We start from the raw sequence: 19,966 nt of genomic DNA on the forward strand, positions 1-19,966 counted from the left end.
AGTGTGATGGAGATAAATGAACACAGAGAAGCCGACAGTGACTTGTTCATATTTAACGCTTGGAAGAAATCAGAAAGAGAGAGCGATGGTAAATAGTGCATTTAGCAATTAAAACGACAGAGAGTTGCATCGTGGAGGAGGCGCAGATGGGAGAACAGAGTGTCTGTAAATCACGGAGGGGATGAGAGCGTTGCCAGAGAGAGGCCGTAAAGCTGTCACCTCCTCTGACGGGCCAACCACCAGACACATCACACACTGACTGACTGACTGCAAGGAGACCCCGAAGGGTCCATGCTGACACTCTCATGATCTCACTGTGCAGTGTGCGCCGTCCATCACGAACATGCACGCGTGCGTGCGTGCGTGCGTGCGTGCATGCGTGCTTGCTTGCGTGCGTGCGTGTGTGCGTGCGTGCGTGCTCAATATTAGTTATTCACTTTCTTTTCTTTTCTTCACACACACACACACACACACACACACACACACACACACACACACACACACACACACACGCCAATATATCAGATGGAGAGAAAGTTGGAGAGAAAGTTGAAAGAGGGAAAGGGATGGGAGTGACAGAGAAAGCAGAGACAGACACATGGGCGATTATATAGCCTTAGAGCCCAGCGAGGGGGAGAGTGACAGATAGAGAAATGGAGGTGGAAAGATTAGGGAGAGGTTGATGAAGACGGGTAGGAGGAGAAGAGAGAGATAGACATGATACACATGTAAGCCCTATAAGTGCTATTTTTGCTAGTCGGACTCGTCATAGTATAAAGTATATACTCTGACGAATAGCAAAGAAATAGCACGTCAGCGAGCTCAGAACACATTGCATGGCAACATTGCAACGTTTTGGGAAGATCTAATTATCAACATATTCTTGTTTGCCTATAATGAAAAGCATCTGTGTCATTTTAAAATGTAGCTATATTTATAATTTTCTATATTGGCTATTCAAAAATAGCAGATATACAAGCGCACAGGGCGTCACTTTGTGCCGCGCTATGGGCTTATAGATCTGCTATTTTTGGAAAATCATGAAATGTATGTTTTACAGAAAACGTTTATGCCAATTACGTCCTCCCCACACACATTTCTGTGTGTGGGGAGTCCAACTGACTCACCTGCCAGTGAGGAGCCCCCCCCCCAGCGGATTTGAACCCACAACCTCTGTGGTGGTGGGCATGGACTGTTTAAACATGTTTAAACACATCCAAATACATATAATTTTGTGGGTTCTTGACACTGATATAGCAACATCAAAACAACGGTTCAAGACATTTCTAGAATCGGCCTCAGCAGGTCTTAAAAACGGGTTAAAGAAGGAATTGACTGTCACATGGAAGGCAGGGAGGAGAGCGTATAGCAAACGAGACTGCAGATAAAGAAGTGAAACGTATACGAGGGTCTATAAATTAACGCTGATTAAGGCGTAGAATGAGCGAGAGGATATAGGCCATGGCCAAAAGAGGAGTAGGAAGCATAGGAGGAGGAGAGGAGGACAAAGGAAAGGAGATAAATAAGGGAGATTAGATGAAGGGATGCAGGGGAAAGAATAATTGCAGGGAGTGATGGAGTCAGGTCGCGGCTATCTGCAGGCATGCATAATTCATCCCAGCCAGGCAGTTAAAATGGTACTTTTCACCTTACCCCAGAGTAGCCCCGCACACATTTTCACCTCATTCTCCCCTTAAACACAATAAAACGAGGTTAATCTCTATACCGGGAGTCAGTGCGTGTTGTTCTTCTGTGTTTGGTCTTCTGAGAACTCTGGGGTCAGACGAGGCATTTCAGCTATTCTGAAGGTCAGATTTCACGAGCAAGGTCGCAGGTTTAACGCTGTACAAACGCATCGTATAAAGTGTAATGCGATAAATCGCGTGTTACTACCGCAGTGGCTCCTTCACTGACGATCCTTCCGTAAAACGCTGCCGATCGACGAATGGTTCTCACGCTGGGAATAAACTATGCAAAAAATCCACAATATAGTCATTCAAGTTGAAAATGTCACCTCATTTTGGAAAAGAATTACGTCGCCTCCTTATATTATTTCTGTGTGGATGTATTAAGACAAATTCCACCTCAAATTCCACCTCATAATTTTCCGTCACCAAAAGAAGCAAATATTTGAGCTTGAGGCTTTGCAAATGGAGAAACCAGATCACGAGGATTTCAACTATCGTAATTACAGTCCTATTTTAAATACAAAATGCCACTGGATGCAATCACAAGTACGTAATGTTAAAAAGTGTTAAATACAGTATGTTACGCAGTTTATATTAATGCCTTCCAGAAGTAACTCAATCTCTATGACACAACTGGAAATGTCCCTAAAATAGCATTGGTCATGGGCCAGGCTCTTTCCTGGACTGTCAGACCTAGTAGACCCAAGAGTAGGTTACAAATATTTCAGTTTTCACCTAATTCGATGCGATGCCAGAGCATTATTGCTCTCACCCATTGAGCTACACGGAGAGTGGAACCCCCAAACACTCATTTATGATTAGCTGGACCGACGATGTCGCTCGCCAAAAACAACAGATTTTCTTTCCTGCAAGCGAAACCATGCAGCGCACAACAAAGTATACTTTAAATGTAGGTTTAATTCTTAACTACATGCATCGTATATAGCGTCCCTATCCTGGGGAGCAAACATCTGGCGAAAATAACAGATCTACAATCATACAATGCATTGTGTTGCGACGTGTTGTGAGCTTGTACTTCTGCTATGCCTATGGATGTTAACAATTAATCGTTAATCAATTAATCGCTGTTAAGAAATTCTTCAATTAAACTTAACAGTTAAGAATTAATTGAAAATTCTGCGGTTCTATCATTGGGCAGTTTTCTGTGAATGTAATGCTGTGCGAGGAACGCATATGTGGGCCGGAAACATGTCAGGTCATTTTGATCATTTCTTTTAGATTTTGAAGTTGATTATCTTTGGCCCATGAAGCTGACCATCATCATCCATCACCATTCCTTCAGACATTTTTGACATCTGAAACATTTCTTAATATGAATTTAAGCACATGCTACTTCTGTCTGATTTTACTTCAGACATGCTAGTGTTAAAAAAATACCCCCTCCCCCCCACCATGGTAGCCACAGAAACCTCTCTGCTTTTCTGATTCCTCATAAAAGATGCCATTGTCTGGCCCTGTATCTCTAATGCTCATAAATACTGTAAATATTTGATTAAAGAATATAATGTGCCTTTTGTATTCTTTATGTATATGAGCAAAATGTAGATTTATTCTCAGATTATCAACTAACCGATTAATCGATAAGGTTATCAATTATCAATTACTTAATTAATCAATAATTTGCATCCCTAATTTCTGCTAATTAGTGTCATCAGGGGGTTTCGTATAGAGTTCCGGTTATCTAAGTATAGGTGGGTTCTATAAGAGGTTAATCTCTTAACCCTTTAACCACCCTGTCCATTGTGGTGTATATTCTTGATGTTTCGCTGACAATCGTTCCGTAGAATCAGAAGCCCCACCCACTGTATGGGAACCAGCTTAGTGAGGAAACAAGACAAAGAGTGGAGCCTTTTCGCAAAAAAAAAAAAAAAAGAGGCTATTTTAGGATCACTGTGTCACGGAGAGGAAAGCATATGGGTTAGACGGTCAACGTTGATACAGTCTGATCTGTAGGTCTCTGACCTCTTTCTATGAATCTGTCTCTATTTATAGATTTATGTTTGTCGCTTTCTGTTTATCTGACTCTCTGTCTGTCCCTCTGTATTGTCTTCATACCTCTTTTGACCTATTTCTGTTCCATTTGGAATGCATTGCTGACATTGATGTATTAATCCTTCTGAAAATACGTCTTTGTAAACAATCAAACACACTGTATTCAACAGACAATAGACAGGAGCCAGAGAGATGAAAAATAATGCAGAACAGCGTCCGACAAGTCAGCCTTTGTCAGCCTTTGTCAGTTATGTTTGTTTTGTATTGAGTACTGAGTATTGGTTAAGTGTGATAAATGTCTTCAATAATACTGTGTGCTGCTTTGACTGGTTGTGATGTGAATGTGGAAAGTCATTGTATTTATAGCCAAATATTTGTATTGACCACCAACTTATTAACTCGTTTTAATAAGTTTGGTGGAAAGTCGATGGTGTGTTGGAGAAGATAGGAGATCCTTCTAGGTTCTGAAGACTTCTTGTTTCTCCTTTTGCTCCATGTTAGTGAAAGGTTTGAGAGGTGGATGTAGTAGTTATGAGTCCAACTATGACTTTGTCACCTGTGGACTTATAATTATTATTAATGATTAATTATAATTATAACATAATATGACGGTGGCATGAATGGCGTGGCCCTTGTTCTGTGTACACCAGTGGTCCTCAAACGTTTTACCACAAGGAAAGGACCCCCACGTTAGTATGTATTTGGCCGTGGAGTGGACCCCCATCTGAAAAAAAAATATATATATACAAACAAGATTTGTGTGAAACACTATTTGTGAGCTTATAGATCGACTATTTTCAAATAGCCAATTAAAGTGGTTCGACCCCTCAAGCACCCCTGGCTGGGGGTCGAACCCCGGACCCCGCTTTAAGAAACTCTGGTGGTGAATAGCACAGGGAGTGCCTGATGTTTGTAATGAGGGGAGGGGAGTGGTGCATGTTGTTAACTAGTAAAAGAGGCGGATGTGTAAAGTCAGTCAGTGCCCTTTAATTAAAAGAGGCTAAGTGGTGGTCGAACGTCAGGAAGTAACACAAGACATTTGTGTAAAGCCATTGTTTTGTTTATTCATTGTTAGGGCCCGCCCCCCGGGGTGCTGAAGGAAGCACAAACAAAGATGGACACACTGATATAACCATGGGAACTGTTTTCTTTCAATATCACCTCCTCTGCCTAGTGTGTGTGTGTGTGTGTGTGTGTGTGTGTGTGTGTGTGTGTGTGTGTGTGTGTGTGTGTGTGTGTGTGTGTGTGTGTGTGTGTGTGTGTGTGTGCGTGCGCGCGCGTGCGTGTGCGTGTGCGTGTGTGTGTGTGTGTGTGTGACTCATTCACCTGGTGGCCAGGAAGGAAGTTCGGTCAATGTGAGACAGAGGTCAAAGGTGAAGCAGGGTGATGAAATATGAAGCTAGTGGTGTGTACTTCCGGGAAAAGCGCTCCGTTGTTTGAGAGCACTGGGCCGTGACGTCATAGAGCGCACTGAGTGGATGTGGCTTATTTATGAACGGCCAGTTAACACAACACACCTTCCTGTAACATTGAATGGTAATTCATAACATTAGCCTAACCTGCTGTTGGTCTACACGTTGATACTGTACATGTGTAATAATAAAGCTCAAAGGACCAATTTCGCCGCCGGGGAGCGATCGAGACACCGCATTGACGCACTCACACTGGACAACCCCAACTTCTGAGTAGGGTCGGTCAGTGCGGGCACTCAGCACACCCGGGGAGCAGCCCCGCAGTGCACTAGATTTTCAAACAACATTGGGTGCACTGAATGATGACAAGAGGGCACACCAGTGTGCTCAGTGTGAATTTCAATTCTCCTTTGGTACTGCAGTGATGATAATGATGAGGATGATAACAGGGATATAGAGACACGCAGCAAAGGCCGTCGGGCTTGGGACTTCAACCCGCGACTCGCTGTCAGGCTGCATTAGAGCCTATTATATATGTGGTATATGCGCCTTAACCACTTGGCCATCAGTGCCCCCGATATTACATATTTTCGCTCAACAATATTGGCCAAATACAACTGAGAAGACATTCGGCACATTCATCATGTCTTTCAAACTGTTATGACTCGAGTGTACAGTATGTGACCCAAGTGCACAGCAAGGAAAAGGCAAAAGAGAGGCACAGGATCCGTAGGCTGCTCCACAGAGCTCGAGTCCCGGACGCACCGTAGAGGAGAGGAGAGGAGAGGCGAGAGGGAGAGTCAATGGCAGGTTCACAGAGGAGAGAATAACGCACAGTGACGGCATGACGTTTAACTGTCTAACTCTAAGCACTGAGGACCTGAAGTCTGGCTGTCTAACTTTATACCAACCGTGCATGGACTGGAGACGAACTGGCGCCAAGCTGCAGACAGGGCTGGGCTCTCGTAGCCTCATCAGCTGATTGCAGACGACGCTCAGGTGGGGAGGTTGTGACTGGGAGACAGGTGTGTTGACAGGTGCTGTGGAGTGCTCTGCGTCGATACGTAACACAAACAATACAATGAATTGTGCTATTATTGCTTCTGGAGAAGAGTAGAGAAGAGAGTAGAGAGAGAGAAAGAGATATATGTCCCCGTTTCTCCCCGTGTTCCGTCTCTCTGTGTTCTTGGTTTCATCAGACTGTGATGTGGTGATAGATGGATTGCATGTGAGCGTGCCAGCCTCTGACGTTATGTAGGTGACCTGCTGCTGAGGGTTACATAAACAACCTCAAACACAGGCTCTATTTTTAGACGGGATGATGAATCCTTCACATCATGTCCTCCTAAACACTTCCTTGAACCTGGTTCACCCTCCGTCTGTGTGTGCGTGCGTGCGTGTGTGTGTGTGTGTGTGTGCGTGCATGCGTGTGTGTGTGTGTGTGTGTGTGTGTGTGTGTGTGTGTGTGTGTGTGTGAGTGTGAGTGTGAGTGTGTGTGTGTGTGTGTGCGCGCGCGCGTGCCCGCACTCGCACACCCGCATGTATGTGAAAGAAATAGGGAGATGACTTTATTTCAGCCCTTTATTTATAGAAGGAGACTCTTGTCAACACTCAAAAGACCGTCTCTGTCTGTCTCTAGTCTCTCTCTCACACACGCGCACGCACGCACGCACGCACGCACACACACACGCACACACGCACGCGCGCTAGCGGACAGACAGCTGAGGACGAAGGGGAAGAGACAGTTTGTTCCTCGTCTGCCTCCCATGTTGACAGAGCAGAGAAGGTCGTTTCCTCCAGTCAAGAGCTGCTCATAAATGAAACAATGGTTGAAGTCACACATATGCTGGTGTCAGAGCTACAGTACGTTCTGTACAGTACAGTTACGCTGAACATTCCTCTGTCTCAACGTGAAGCCAGAGGTTCTAAACCTCTTTCGTGTCAAGAACAACCGAAATGAAGGTGTATTTTGTGGAGGATTTTGTGCCAGGGACCCCTAAGCTAAAAGATAACATTTTGTCTTCAAATGTCTCTATACTATTCCAAAATGTTCAAAACTAACTTCTCTACCGGTTCACAATGCATCGCATCACGACACACTGTGAGCTTGTAGATCGGCTATCTTTCGAATGTGGCCTCAAGGAGCCCTGGGGAGTACCAGGATGGTCTTCGGACCCCACTTTGAGACAGACAGACAGACAGAGTGGCTTATACAAGCTGTGTGGTCGCATGCAGCTAGAAAACAGTTCAAGGCTGTGGTCAAGCTCTGCTTGCCAGAGCTATTAAAGAAATGTTAACAACGCACACGGCGGGCCAGCCAGTTAGCTTGCTCAATTTGTTTTACTTTGTGTGAGCCCTGAGATAATTAGGCCACGTTTGTGGGTGTTTTCCACTGAGTGTGACTTCAGAGGACTTTAAACAATGCCAAGACTAGAATTAATGAATTAACAAAGTGCAGGTGTTCACACTGGGTCATACAGCCATTTGCTTTATGTAAAATAAATAAATTAAAAAAAGGTTACAAAGGTCAAGTCAAGTTAAATTACTGTAAACTGATTGTCTCACCTCCCTCGGCTGTCTACTTATACAGCTTCTACAACTTGCTAAGACACGAAGCTTGCTGAAGACACAAGCCAGCCAGCCAGCCAACACAACACAACACAACACGTGACAATAGACCATGACAAATTGGTCAGGGAACATTGGCTACCTTGCCTAACCCATTTTTCTGAAAAAGATGTGTTTCTATGTCAGTCGTTCTTCGATTTTTCAAAAATAGCAGACCTACAAGCTCGTAGCGCGCCACCGAGTGGCGCGCTACGAGCTTGTAGGTCTGCTATTTTTCAATAGCTAAAGCATAACATAATGCTAACACCAAAAGGGGTTTCCGCCCAAAATGGGATAATTTGAATTACTGTGTGTCTGTCATCCCACTCCCAAAAAAAATCACTTCAATTGTGTTTGTTTCTGGCTGTCACAGGTTCTAAAAAAAACGTTTTCAGAGGACTTTTGAACAATGCCAAGAAAAAAAAAGGTTAACGGCTAAGTTATTTTCCTTTTGGCCATAGCTACGTAGGTTAGAGAAAGGTCCAGTCAAGCAAAAGGTACTTTCTCCCTCAGCAGAACTAAATCCCTGCTATGTTGAACTCTTAATACTTACTGACAGGACACAGTCCAGACGACCACGATGCAAGAATATGACAGGCCATGATGCATTATGATAAAACATTCTATTTCCCTGGGAGAAAACATTCCAACATTAACACCGCCACCTGAATCTGAGGTTTTAAATGGTTATCCTGCGTGTCTTTCACTGGAGATTTACTCAGGTATCCACAGGCTTGCCAACAACATCCAGAGCACGGCTGGGATATGAATTAATCTTTGTCTGAACTCTAGAATATCCTAACGCATTTCTTGTTTCTTTTGTAAATATGAAATTATGATTTTGTACAGTATTTTAAGACATGATCTTCAGGTGTACATTAGCTCAGTGGTTCCCAAACTTTTTTGTGTCAAGGACCCCCAAGTCAACATTTATTAGGCCACGGACCCCCCATTTGAAAACATATGCCAGTGACCCCGATAAGGGAGGATTTGTATGGCTCTAGCAGTGATTCCGAAACATATTAATTTCATGGACCCCCAGTTTCACACGCATTAGTCTGCGGACCCCCGATTTAATGGAATTTCTATCTCTGGTACCCCAATTTATATTGTAAAACCACTGTTAATTTAACTCTGAGAGTGTACAAATGGAACCAAATGGACCCGTTAGGTTCCATTTGTATACTCTCTGAGTTACAGGCCCATAAGGGTCCATTTGGTTCCTAACTATCTCTAATTGAGCTAGGTACCCCCTGGAACTCCCTCAAGTACCCCTAGGGGTCCCCGGACCCCACTTTGGAAACCCATGCATTAGCTTTCCAAGAAATGAATCAGATACGAAATTGGACAGCGAACCACAGATGACAGTGAAATTAATCATAATGTGATTGTCATACTTTTACCTTGTTTATTTTGCAAGCCTAGAGTAAGTTTTATACCCAGGTGTCCATTACTACTACAGTATATAGGCCCACGACATTATGAGAGCGTTTTTAGAATATTACATCAATCATCTTTGAGTGTGAGATGTGCTTTTATTTTCGCAAGGTGAAGTGAATTTTATAGACACAGGGCCGGACCAAAACTCACATACCGACATAATCATCCCTCCAGAGAAAATAAACCACAGGTTTGAGGTTCAGCACCCTGAGGCCAGATGCTGTCTGTGGAATTCTGGGTAGAAGAATGGATAGGATTTAACCCATTTTGACCTGAGATCAGATTCTAAAAATGTCTTCTACATCCTGAGCTATGTTTCTATGTCAGTCGTTCTTCGATTTTTCAAAAATAGCAGACCTACAAGCTCGTAGCGCGCCACTCGGTGGCGCGCTATGAGCTTGTAGATCTGCTATTTTTCAATAGCTAAAGCATAACATAATGCTAACACCAAAAGGGGTTCCCGCCCAAAATGGGTTTTTAAGGGGAAAGTGAAAATATATTGAGAGCATCAAGACATCCCTCACTCACTAAGGCTTGACGATTTAACTTCAAATCAACATCACATTAATTATGCCTGGAGGAGTCGATTAAAACAATTATCTGTTTAATCACATATCAATATTTGACCTGAGAAGCAATTATTTTTTCAATTAAAACAGATTTGTAATACTTTTGTATGCCCAGTGTAAAATATATAATATAGGGCTTGAGTGGTTAATTAGACTAATCAATTTACTCGATTTTAATCTATTTTATCCATTTGATTCGTTATAAGATTTGACAAAATGTGCTTCTTGATTATTCTATTAAAATTTGATTATTGGTATTTGGTATACCTATCTTAAACAAGTTGTTTATGTTATACATGACTGTAAACTGTTTTAAGTCTTTCGATAAGACATTGATTCAAGCACACACATATTCTATAGGCATAATGTCTAGAGGACTATGAAATAAATCACCCATGAAAGGAAAGGATTTTATAATATTACGCGGGTTTTGAATAAAGTAATTCAGTCAGTCATCTGCTAGCTGTCATTTATGCTGTGTATCTAGGGCTCTTTGCATTGTTTATTTAGTAAACGTGAGCTGAACGTTCTGTGCACTTTAATGAGACGTCTGTTCAGGCCATCTGCGAGCCGTCCAGCCGCTCATCTGACATGCACCTGGAATACGAAACGAGCCGTCGTTTCCGCAGAATCGAATTTGATTAATTCTGAAAAATGTGAAGTGCCTTTAAGTAGACCTTTCTTAAGGGCCTGCTGCCTCCTACTCCAAACGTTCTATTCAGAACGCGAAAATAAATCATTTGTGAATTTCGTACTCCTTGTCTTGTTTATCCTGTAAATGAGAGGTGAATTATAGAGCCTCAACCCCTGGACTCATTTGTAGTAAATGTGCTTGTCTTTCAGGCCCATTTGGAGCATATAGAAAGTAATTGGTCAAGATGCTCACAGTGGACCTGGGCTGTATAAATCATCACTTTGGCCAGGGGGGTTTCGCTTACGAACTGTTTATGTTCTAATCTATCTATATATGGACAGGATGTACAGTACATACATTATATATGTGTGTGTGTGTGTGTGTGTGTGTGTGTGTGTGTGTGTGTGTGTGTGTGCATGCGTGCGTGCGTGCGTGCGTGCGTGCGTGCGTGCGTGCGTGCGTGCGTGCGTGCGTGCGCGTCCTGTCCTGTGTATGTGTATGTGTGTACATGCATCTGAGAACTCATGTACATATTGTATAACGTAACCTGAACATGCCTGCTCATTTAGGAATGTTGTGATAAATGAGACCCCAGCAGGACATGCGTGACATTTTACTCTAAATCATGTCAAGAGGAACCTCCAGCAGTGTTCTTTCACACAACAGAGCTTGTAATCCCCTCTGGTTTGGGTCCAGTCATATTCTGTGTATAGCCTCGGTCCCAGGCTTACTCATCTGCGAAGAGAAAAGCCTGGTCACAACCTAAGGCAGAGAGAAAAGCCTGGTCACAACCTAAGGCAGAGAGAAAAGCCTGGTCACAACCTAAGGCAGAGAGAAAAGCCTGGTCACAACCTAAGGCAGAGAGAAAATCCTGGTCACAACCTAAGGCAGAGAGAAAAGCCTGGTCACAACCTAAGGCAGAGAGAAAAGCCTGGTCACAACCTAAGGCAGAGACGCTATCGGCAGAAGTGTCGGACAGGAACATCCCTCAGATGTATTTCCCCCGGATATGATATTCTGTATTTTTGACCAATCACAACACTTGTTTCATTCACGGAGATGTAAACAGATTTGTAAAGCATCAACGGCATTTCCTTGAGCGGTACTTCCGACAAAATCCCGCAACTTCTGCCCCCCAAAAAATGATAGCGTTTACAGTGTAGATCTTGCCCAGCGTGTATTCTGTGTGCCTTAACACCTAAAAATACATTTTCATTGGTCTCCATCCCTTCTACGTTTTGTGTCATGACCCACACACAGGCCATATGACACCAGCAAAATGATTCAACTTTTGACCGAGCATCAGAAACAAAACCATGAGCACTCTTTAGTCTTTGGTGCTCTTAGAAATGTGTTTTTTCCTCCTTTTTTCTGGCTTGTCGTTGAAGAAATAAAGGGAGGCTCGATCCGCACACTCAAATCTGTGCACAATCAGGTATTTATTGCAAGCTTTCGGTCCATTGACCTTCTTCAGGCTTGTCGTTCAACATAAATTGTGAACCATTTGGACCCAGAAACATTCCTAACATCAACTGTCATTCCTCCTCTCTGTCTCCTTGGTGTTGCATGGAACAAATGACTCGTTCTTGCTCTCTTTCTCCCTTTGCTCTCTCTCCCAAGTTCATGACTGTATTGAAACATTCGAATGAACATCATTGAGACACATTAACCAATTAACGTGTGCTATTGTGCAAAGAGTACCTATGCGATGCATTGTGAGCTTGTAGACGTGCTATTTTCGCTACTTAGATAAAAAAAACATTTAGATATTTTTATTTTCACATTTTGACGTTTGGGGAATGCATGACCCTCGGTTATGCAATACCTTGTTGTACTCATTGCCATCTGATGATGTACTTACTGTCCTTGTATCAGATGACCTCAGAGGTCCACATGACATTTATTATTGTTTTATGAAACCTCCAGATATGTGTACTGTACAGTAGGAATATTGTTGAACAAGTCACGGTGATATAACCGACTGCTCGTGAAACAATAAGATAACTGTGTGTAAAGATACACTTGTACCCGCCAGCTGGCTGTGACGTCCGGTCCGACCAGATGACGATATGCTGGGGGAGGCTTCTTCCAGATATCAATATGCGTATAAATATGCCCGTGTTTTCAGTGTAAGCTTCGAATATATTCTGACTCTGATGAAGACCGCATAGGTGGAAACGTTAGTCGTTTTTTTGTATACTAGCACCTAATAAAAAAAGCTTGAAATGTCCGTGCTGCCCCAGTTTCCTCACCTCCTTCTGCATTAAGTGTCCTTGTTCCTGTGAAGCACCGGACTAGCCATTCCAGGCTTGAGGCGCGTTGGTAGACTCCCTTTGTTCTTCGAATATATTCTTTTCATGGAATAAACTCATTATAATTTTTTTTACGTGTTTTCTCCCATCATTTGGCTGCGTGTGAACTCTATATTTTACTGCAGAAAGTTGGCTTTAACTCCAAATAACTGCATAGCTATCGGACAGACACACAGACAGACAGACATTCTGTGCATTTACAGATCGACGTTTGGTTTTTCCTATAATGACATGCGGTTGAACACGTTTCTCGTCTTCTCTCCCGTAGCTGTGTCCAAGCTGTGCGCTGTGTGATGTGAGCGGCTGGATTCGTTGCTTCTCCTCTTTGACATCCACTACTGTGAAAACGCCGATCGGGGTGCATCGTCCTGTGATGACGTCCACTGGTTCTGTGGCCCCGCCGTGGGGTGTGGCTGGAGTCAGGAGGACGCTGCTGTGTGTGGTAGCTCTGCTGTCGCTGCAGCCTGCACACTGCTTCTACCAGGCTGCTCAGCCCGATGGAAGGACCTGGAGCCAGACTGGACCTCGTCTGCAGCTCTCACACTCAGGTAGGTGATGACGTAGTAACCTGAAGAATTTAATCTATCTATCTCTAACACCTCGCCTCACACTAACACCTTACAATAGGCCTCACTATAGGAGACAAGAATGATACATCCATCTATCTATCTATCTATCTATCTATCTATCTATCTATCTATCTATCTATCTATCTATCTATCTATCTATCTATCTATCTATCTATCCATCCATCCATCCATCCATCCATCCATCCATCCATCCATCCATCCATCCATCCATCCATCCATCCATCCATCCATCCATCCATCCATCCATCCATCCATCCATCCATCCATCCATCCACCCACCCACCCACCCATCCATCCATCCATCCACCTACCTACCTACCTACCTACCTACCTACCTACCTACCTACCGTACCTCCTGGTTCGATCCTCGGCACCGCCAACTCAGCGTATGAGTAGCACGCCTCAGCAATCTCCTAGGGTGTCTGTCTAGCACTTTGAAAGGAGGACGTACAGTACTTACATTACTAATTTATCTATCTATCCATTGGCATCCATGGCCATGCGTGCATGTTTACTTACTTTTCCTTGCAGGAGTCGCGGGTTTGAATCCATTAAATTGCTGGATCTGGTTTCAGGAGGGGTGAATATGGCATACTGTAGTACTGTAAGGCCTTCCTGAAAGCCCATGAGGCTTAACCCATTCTGACCTGAGATCAGATTCTAAAAATGTCTTCTACATCCTGACAGTTTTCTGAAAAAGCTATCTTTCTATGTCAGTCGTGCTTTGATTTTTCAAAAATAGCAGACCTACACGCTCGTAGCGCGCCACTCGGTGGCGCGCTATGAGCTTGTAGATCTGCTATTTTTCAATAGCTAAAGCACAACATAATGCTAACACCAAAAGGGGTTCCCGCCCCAAAATGGGTTAATGTCTCCCTTTGACAGGTGGAATTCCACTTTGGATAAGTGGTAGAGGTTTGAATACCCAAAGGCACACCAAAGGGCAGGTCAATACGTCAAGGCATACCTTTATTATTCATACAGTTGCAAAATAGCCTCTTAGACACGTGTTAATCACTCGTATCGCTATGTAAACGTTTATCATTACTTACTGAATGCCAAATCAAACCGAGTCGTCCGAGTGGCGCGCTACGAGCTTGTAGGTCTGCTATTTTTGACAAATCGTGAAAATGTGGCACAAATCTTTGAATATATATTTCAGAGCGAACATTTTTAACTAAAATATTGGCTTCTGGGGGGGTCCTGGAACTACATATTTTGAGATGGGGGTCCGTGGCCCCAATAGAGATAATTCTGGGGGTCCTTGACATGAAAAAGGTTGAGCACCACTGACATAAAAACATGGGTTCTTCAGAAAAATGTTAGGATTTAGAAGCCTTTCTTGTATCGACCTCAGTCCAAAACGGGTTATATTGATGTACGAAGTGGGAGAGAAAGAACAGAATGACACTATCGTGAACACACATCAATGAAGTAATGTCTATAGTTGCTACACACGCTAGACAAAGCACTCCGTCTCTTCCAAGAAGTGCTGTCACCATGGTAATTTAGTCACGCATGGCTCCAAGTTTCCCCTAATGGGCTGATATATACTAGGTCCAGTCGCACGCACTGCCTCACACCGAAAATAGCAGATGTACAAGCTCTGAGCGTGCCGCTCTGCGGCTCGCTCGGAGCTTGTAAATCTGCTACTTTCGGCGCGAGACACCAGCATGCAACTGAATATAAATCAGACTTTTACAGGCCTTTACAAGGAGGTGTTCAACATCGACAGAAGATGCTTTCAGTAATAACCCATTTAGACCTGAGGACGATTCTACAAAATGTCTTCTAAATCCTGAAAGTTTTCTGAAAAACCCTGTTTCTATATCAGTTGTTCTCAACTTTTTTCATGTCCCAGAATTATCTGTATTTGGCTGCGGACCCCCATCTGAAAATATGTTGTTCCAGGGACCTCCCAGAAGCAAAGATTTGAGTTAAAAAATGTTCGCTCTGAAAACATTTTCACGTTTTTTTCCATAGCTAAAGTATAACATAATGCTTAGTTAAAACACCAAAAGGGGTTCCCGTACAGAATGGGATAAAGCAGTTCACAGGCCCAGGGAGACTGACTTGTATGGGACATTAACGGCCCAGGGAGACTGACTTGTATGGGACATTAACGGCCCAGGGAGACTGACTTGTATGGGACATTAACGGCCCAGGGAGACTGACTTGTATGGGACATTAACGGCGGGGAATGAATGGTGATTACAGATGGGAAATAGAGAGAGCCTTGGTGGGTGTGTAAATGTCTCTCTCAACTACCTCAATAGAGAGAGCCTTGGTGGGTGTGTAAATGTCTCTCTCAACTACCTCAATAGAGAGAGCCTTGGTGGGTGTGTAAATGTCTCTCTCAACTACCTCAATAGAGAGAGCCTTGGTGGGTGTGTAAATGTCTCTCTCAACTACCTCAATAGAGAGAGCCTTGGTGGGTGTGTAAATGTCTCTCTCAACTACCTCAATAGAGAGAGCCTTGGTGGGTGTGTAAATGTCTCTCTCAACTACCTCAATAGAGAGAGCCTTGGTGGGTGTGTAAATGTCTCTCTCAACTACCTCAATAGAGAGAGCCTTGGTGGGTGTGTAAATGACTCTCTCAACTACCTCAATAGAGAGAGTCTTGGTGGGTGTGTAAATGTCTCTCTCAACTACCTCAATAGAGAGAGCCTTGGTGGGTGTGTAAATGTCTCTCTCAACTACCTCAATAGAGAGAGCCTTGGTGGGTGTGTAAATGTCTCTCTCAACTACCTCAATAGAGAGAGCCTTGGTGGGTGTGTAAATGTCTCTCTCAACTACCTCAATAGAGAGAGCCTTGGTGGGTGTGTAAATGTCTCTCTCAACTACCTCAATAGAGAGATGAGTAGAGCATGTCAAGGACACCATAATAATGTGTTGTGCCAGGAAGGACCAAAATCAATAAACTGTATGTGCATGCATAAGGTGTGAGTGGAAAATCGAGTGGCAAAATGAGTTTAACATATAGTTTAACGTAGTTTAATGCAATTTTATAGGACTTTTCTGTTTGGATTTATGGGCTGGCAAGGCCAGAAAGTAGTTTTATGACACTCAGTATGATGATGATGATATCATGCGCATACCCTCTCTAGGGTAGGAGCACACGCCAATAGTTTGCCAAGACTCTGGCACTCAGCGTCGATTGCGTCGTTGGATTGGGGGTGTCCACTGTCCAGGGGGTGTACTTAAGCAATATTACACGAGAGGGTGTGGGTTAACGTGATTATTGCCACGACAGTGATGCGGTAAGGAACGAGACAAAGTCGAGTTCCGCAAGCATCACTGAAGTGATGCTTGCTACTTCAACACAAGATTAATGTTGCTAATTTTTTTTCAAAATTATTATTTGTTAACGCGTTGTGGGCTTGTACTTCTGCCATTTTCAAATAGCCGATGTATATTGGGGTTTAAAGTGGTTCAACTTTCTCAGCCTTAGGATGAGGAAGTATAATATTGGGCTTGTGGTTAACCACAGCTCCCATTGGGGATTAAACAGGCTCTCAATGGCCAGCAGTAAGACTGGGGCTGTGCTGTGCAGCTTCCAAGTGTGAACACACATTTTAACAGTAACTTAAAAAAAAGAAATGCTTGAATAAAAGTCTTACGAAAACAAAATACAGAAAGAAATGATGTTGTAATTAACCGATATTATCTTGTATCTTGTTATCTATCTTGTTGTTGCGGTCGGGCACAAACCTCACATCTCCATATTAGGCTCCATTGTTTCAAGTAACTTTATGTTTTGTCTTAAATTAGTGCGCTACTTTGTCGTGTTTCACTACAGGGTCGTACAAAAGCTGTGTATGCTATCTTTGACAAAGATTTAAAGTCAAAGTGAACGTGGTTAAGTCTGCCTATGGGTTTTATAAAAGTACTACAGATGAAAAACTGTTTAAGTCCACACTAATTATCCATAATGTATAAATGATGGATAAGGGGTCAGGACAACGAGGCCTTTTCGTGGAGGGGTCAGAATAAAATTTGGACTTAAACTGTTTTTCGTCTGTGAACCAATGATAACTATTAACAAGGGCTTGTGTCTAAATAAATAATAATTACGTTGGATTCAGCGGAAAACACACATTCTCTATTTCCGTGTCCTGAAAACATGGACAAGGTTTCCGCCAGACAGCAAGAAAATCCTCCAAGAAAGACTATTGGAAGCACACTCTCCACAAAGCTGTGATCCAGCGAGGGTGACCTGACCTCCACACACACTTCCACAGGCAGTGATGATGTCATGTCTCCCCACAGTCACCGTAGAGACCGTGGTGTGTTCCAGCGCTTCCTCTCCGCAGGCTTTGGCAACGGACGGAGCTCGTATATGAAGCTACTCGCCCGACCGCTTGCTAATTAGTTCAGGAAAGCTGTGTATCGTCAGGACGCCTGGTGAGAGAGCACAGCTCCCAGGGCTCTGGTTTACTGTTTGCCAAACACTGGGTCGGGACCCATGGGTCGCAGACACATTCAAGTTTTTGTTTTCTACAATTGGTTTTAAATTATTATTATTTCAAAACATTCCCAAATGTCTCTCTAGACTCAAACATACTGTACCTCTAGGATCAAATAATTCACACCGCTCTTCTTTTAACATCTGCTTCTTTGCTTTAGTTTCTAGTGTGTGTGGAAATACAAAATGGACTAGACGGCGTGTCTAAATGTTTTAGGAAGTGGTGTTTTAGTGGTCTGTGGTTTGGGTGTGATGTGAGGTGTGGTCAGAGTTATTAGCGCCATACATGTTTTGAACATTTGAACATTTATCGTCTCCACCAGGCCGAAGGCACGGGGAGAGAGTATGTTTTGCACTCCGTCCGTGTGTGTGTGTGTGTGTGTGTGTGTGTGAGTCCGTGTGTGTGTGTGTGCGTGTGTCCGTTCGTCTGTTACCAGCTAATCTCCGGCACTGTTAACCGTGTTAACAGTGCCACATTTTGCACGCACACTCCCTGGATGCCAACGATGAACCTCTGCCCCAAATCTTCCAGAACGGCCTGTTATAGCGCCACCAGGAAGGAGGCCGACATTTGAAAAACACATTTTTTGATATTACTCCTCCAGATTCTGTCCAAAAATCCCACACATCGTTACACAGTATCTCTATAGTCATGTGTTCAAGACGGATCTGTCTGATATTTCATATTCCATCTTAATTGGCTAACATTGGCTTTCAAAGTTTGCAGGATTGGCCCGTTTTGAAACGCCTCAAATCATGAACGCAGCATTCAATTTACGTGACATCTTTCACAGACTTTCCTACTAGGCTGAGGAATTTATCCCACCCTTCTCACATTGGCCTGTTATAGCGCCACCAACAGGTGGATTTTTGCAAAACACATTTTTGGAACAAAATGCCTCAAATCAAATTGCCATCCAAGGCGTAAGAATAAATGGGACCCTTTTCACATTGGCCTATTATAGCACCACCAGGAGGCCTGTGCCCCGAGGGCCACTTTTTCTAGTTCTGACTTTGTGCAGTATGATAAATGGACTGTGCAATATATGGATTGACTGGTGTCTTTTTGAGTGGTGCAACCACTCCAAGGAACAGCAATGTCCGTGTTCAACTATGTTTGTGTGTGACGTTAATGAGCACCAGTAACAATGAGTACCAAAAGTGGCGCTGTTGTGCCAGAAACAGAGAGAGAGAGATAGTGCTGCACTGTTGCCTGCTAATGAGAGAGAGAGAGAGAGAGAGAGAGAGATAGAGAGATTGGGGGGGGGGGGGGGGGGGATTTGCACCACTCAGTTCACACGGGTGTGATTTTTTATATGGAGCTTGTCTTTTTAATGCACTTGGTTTGAGAGCTGCTACATCAATCATTGTCACACAAATGCGTTTAACGATGTAATTGTGTTTTTGGCATTGGAAATTGGAACATTATGAATATAATTCCCTTTTAGATTTCGTAACAAAAATGCACACAGGGCAGATATGACAAATAAATAACTTAAATGTAGCCTACCAAGATTTTTTTAAAAATACATACAGTTGGAGGCCATCGATATTGTCCCATTTTGGGCGGGAACCCCTTTTGGTGTTTTAAACATTATGTTATAATTTAGCTATTGAAAAATAGCAGATCTACAAGCTCATAGCGCGCCACCGAGTGGCGCGCTACGAGCTTGTAGGTCTGCTATTTTTGAAAAATCGTGAAAATATTTATTTCAGAAAACTGGAGGATTTAGAAGGATTTTTTAAAATGTTGAGGTCAGGCCTAAATGGGTCAAATGATAAGGGACAATATCGGTGGCACCCAACTGTAAGCTGGTCTACAACCTTTACAACGCGTCACAAAGTGACACGTTGAACATCTATCAACATGACATGATGATTATATGACCAAATAATTGCGATTACCTCGAACGATTGGAGGATTATGTAATAATTGTGACAACCCAATGATCACGCACAGCATTCCTCCACACACGGTAACACTCTGCAGCAGTTAGCCTATCATCGCTATAGCAGAAGTACTGTAGTAAAGGGCCTTGCAAACGGCCTATAGTTCATTTTCAATGAGACCTGGCTGCGTTTTTGCTCGGAGAAGTCGCGGTGAAACAACGCAAGCGTATTTACGTGAGCGCGGTCCCGTGAATTTGTTGCTCGCGTGCTCGTTACGAGCACACGCCCGCGACTCACCAGACCTGGATTCTGTTTAGCTTACCCTTGTTGCACCCCTCTTCAACAG

The 19,966-nt window shown here is 43.4% G+C and overlaps 1 protein-coding gene across 1 annotated transcript in view; it reads left to right on the forward strand.

The window, feature by feature from the left end:
- The window catches only part of LOC306929691 (semaphorin-3D), a 172,911-nt gene that overhangs the window by 67,552 nt on the left and 85,393 nt on the right, over positions 1 to 19,966 (forward strand). The window contains exon 2 of the mRNA XM_079510312.1: positions 12,944 to 13,223. Coding sequence (XP_079366438.1) covers positions 13,049 to 13,223 — 175 coding nt within the window. The 5' untranslated portion in view covers positions 12,944 to 13,048. The remainder of the gene's footprint in view (positions 1 to 12,943; positions 13,224 to 19,966) is intronic.

This window comes from Electrona antarctica (assembly GCF_951216825.1).
Source record: "Electrona antarctica genome assembly, chromosome: 9".
Taxonomy (NCBI): Eukaryota; Metazoa; Chordata; class Actinopteri; order Myctophiformes; family Myctophidae; genus Electrona; species Electrona antarctica.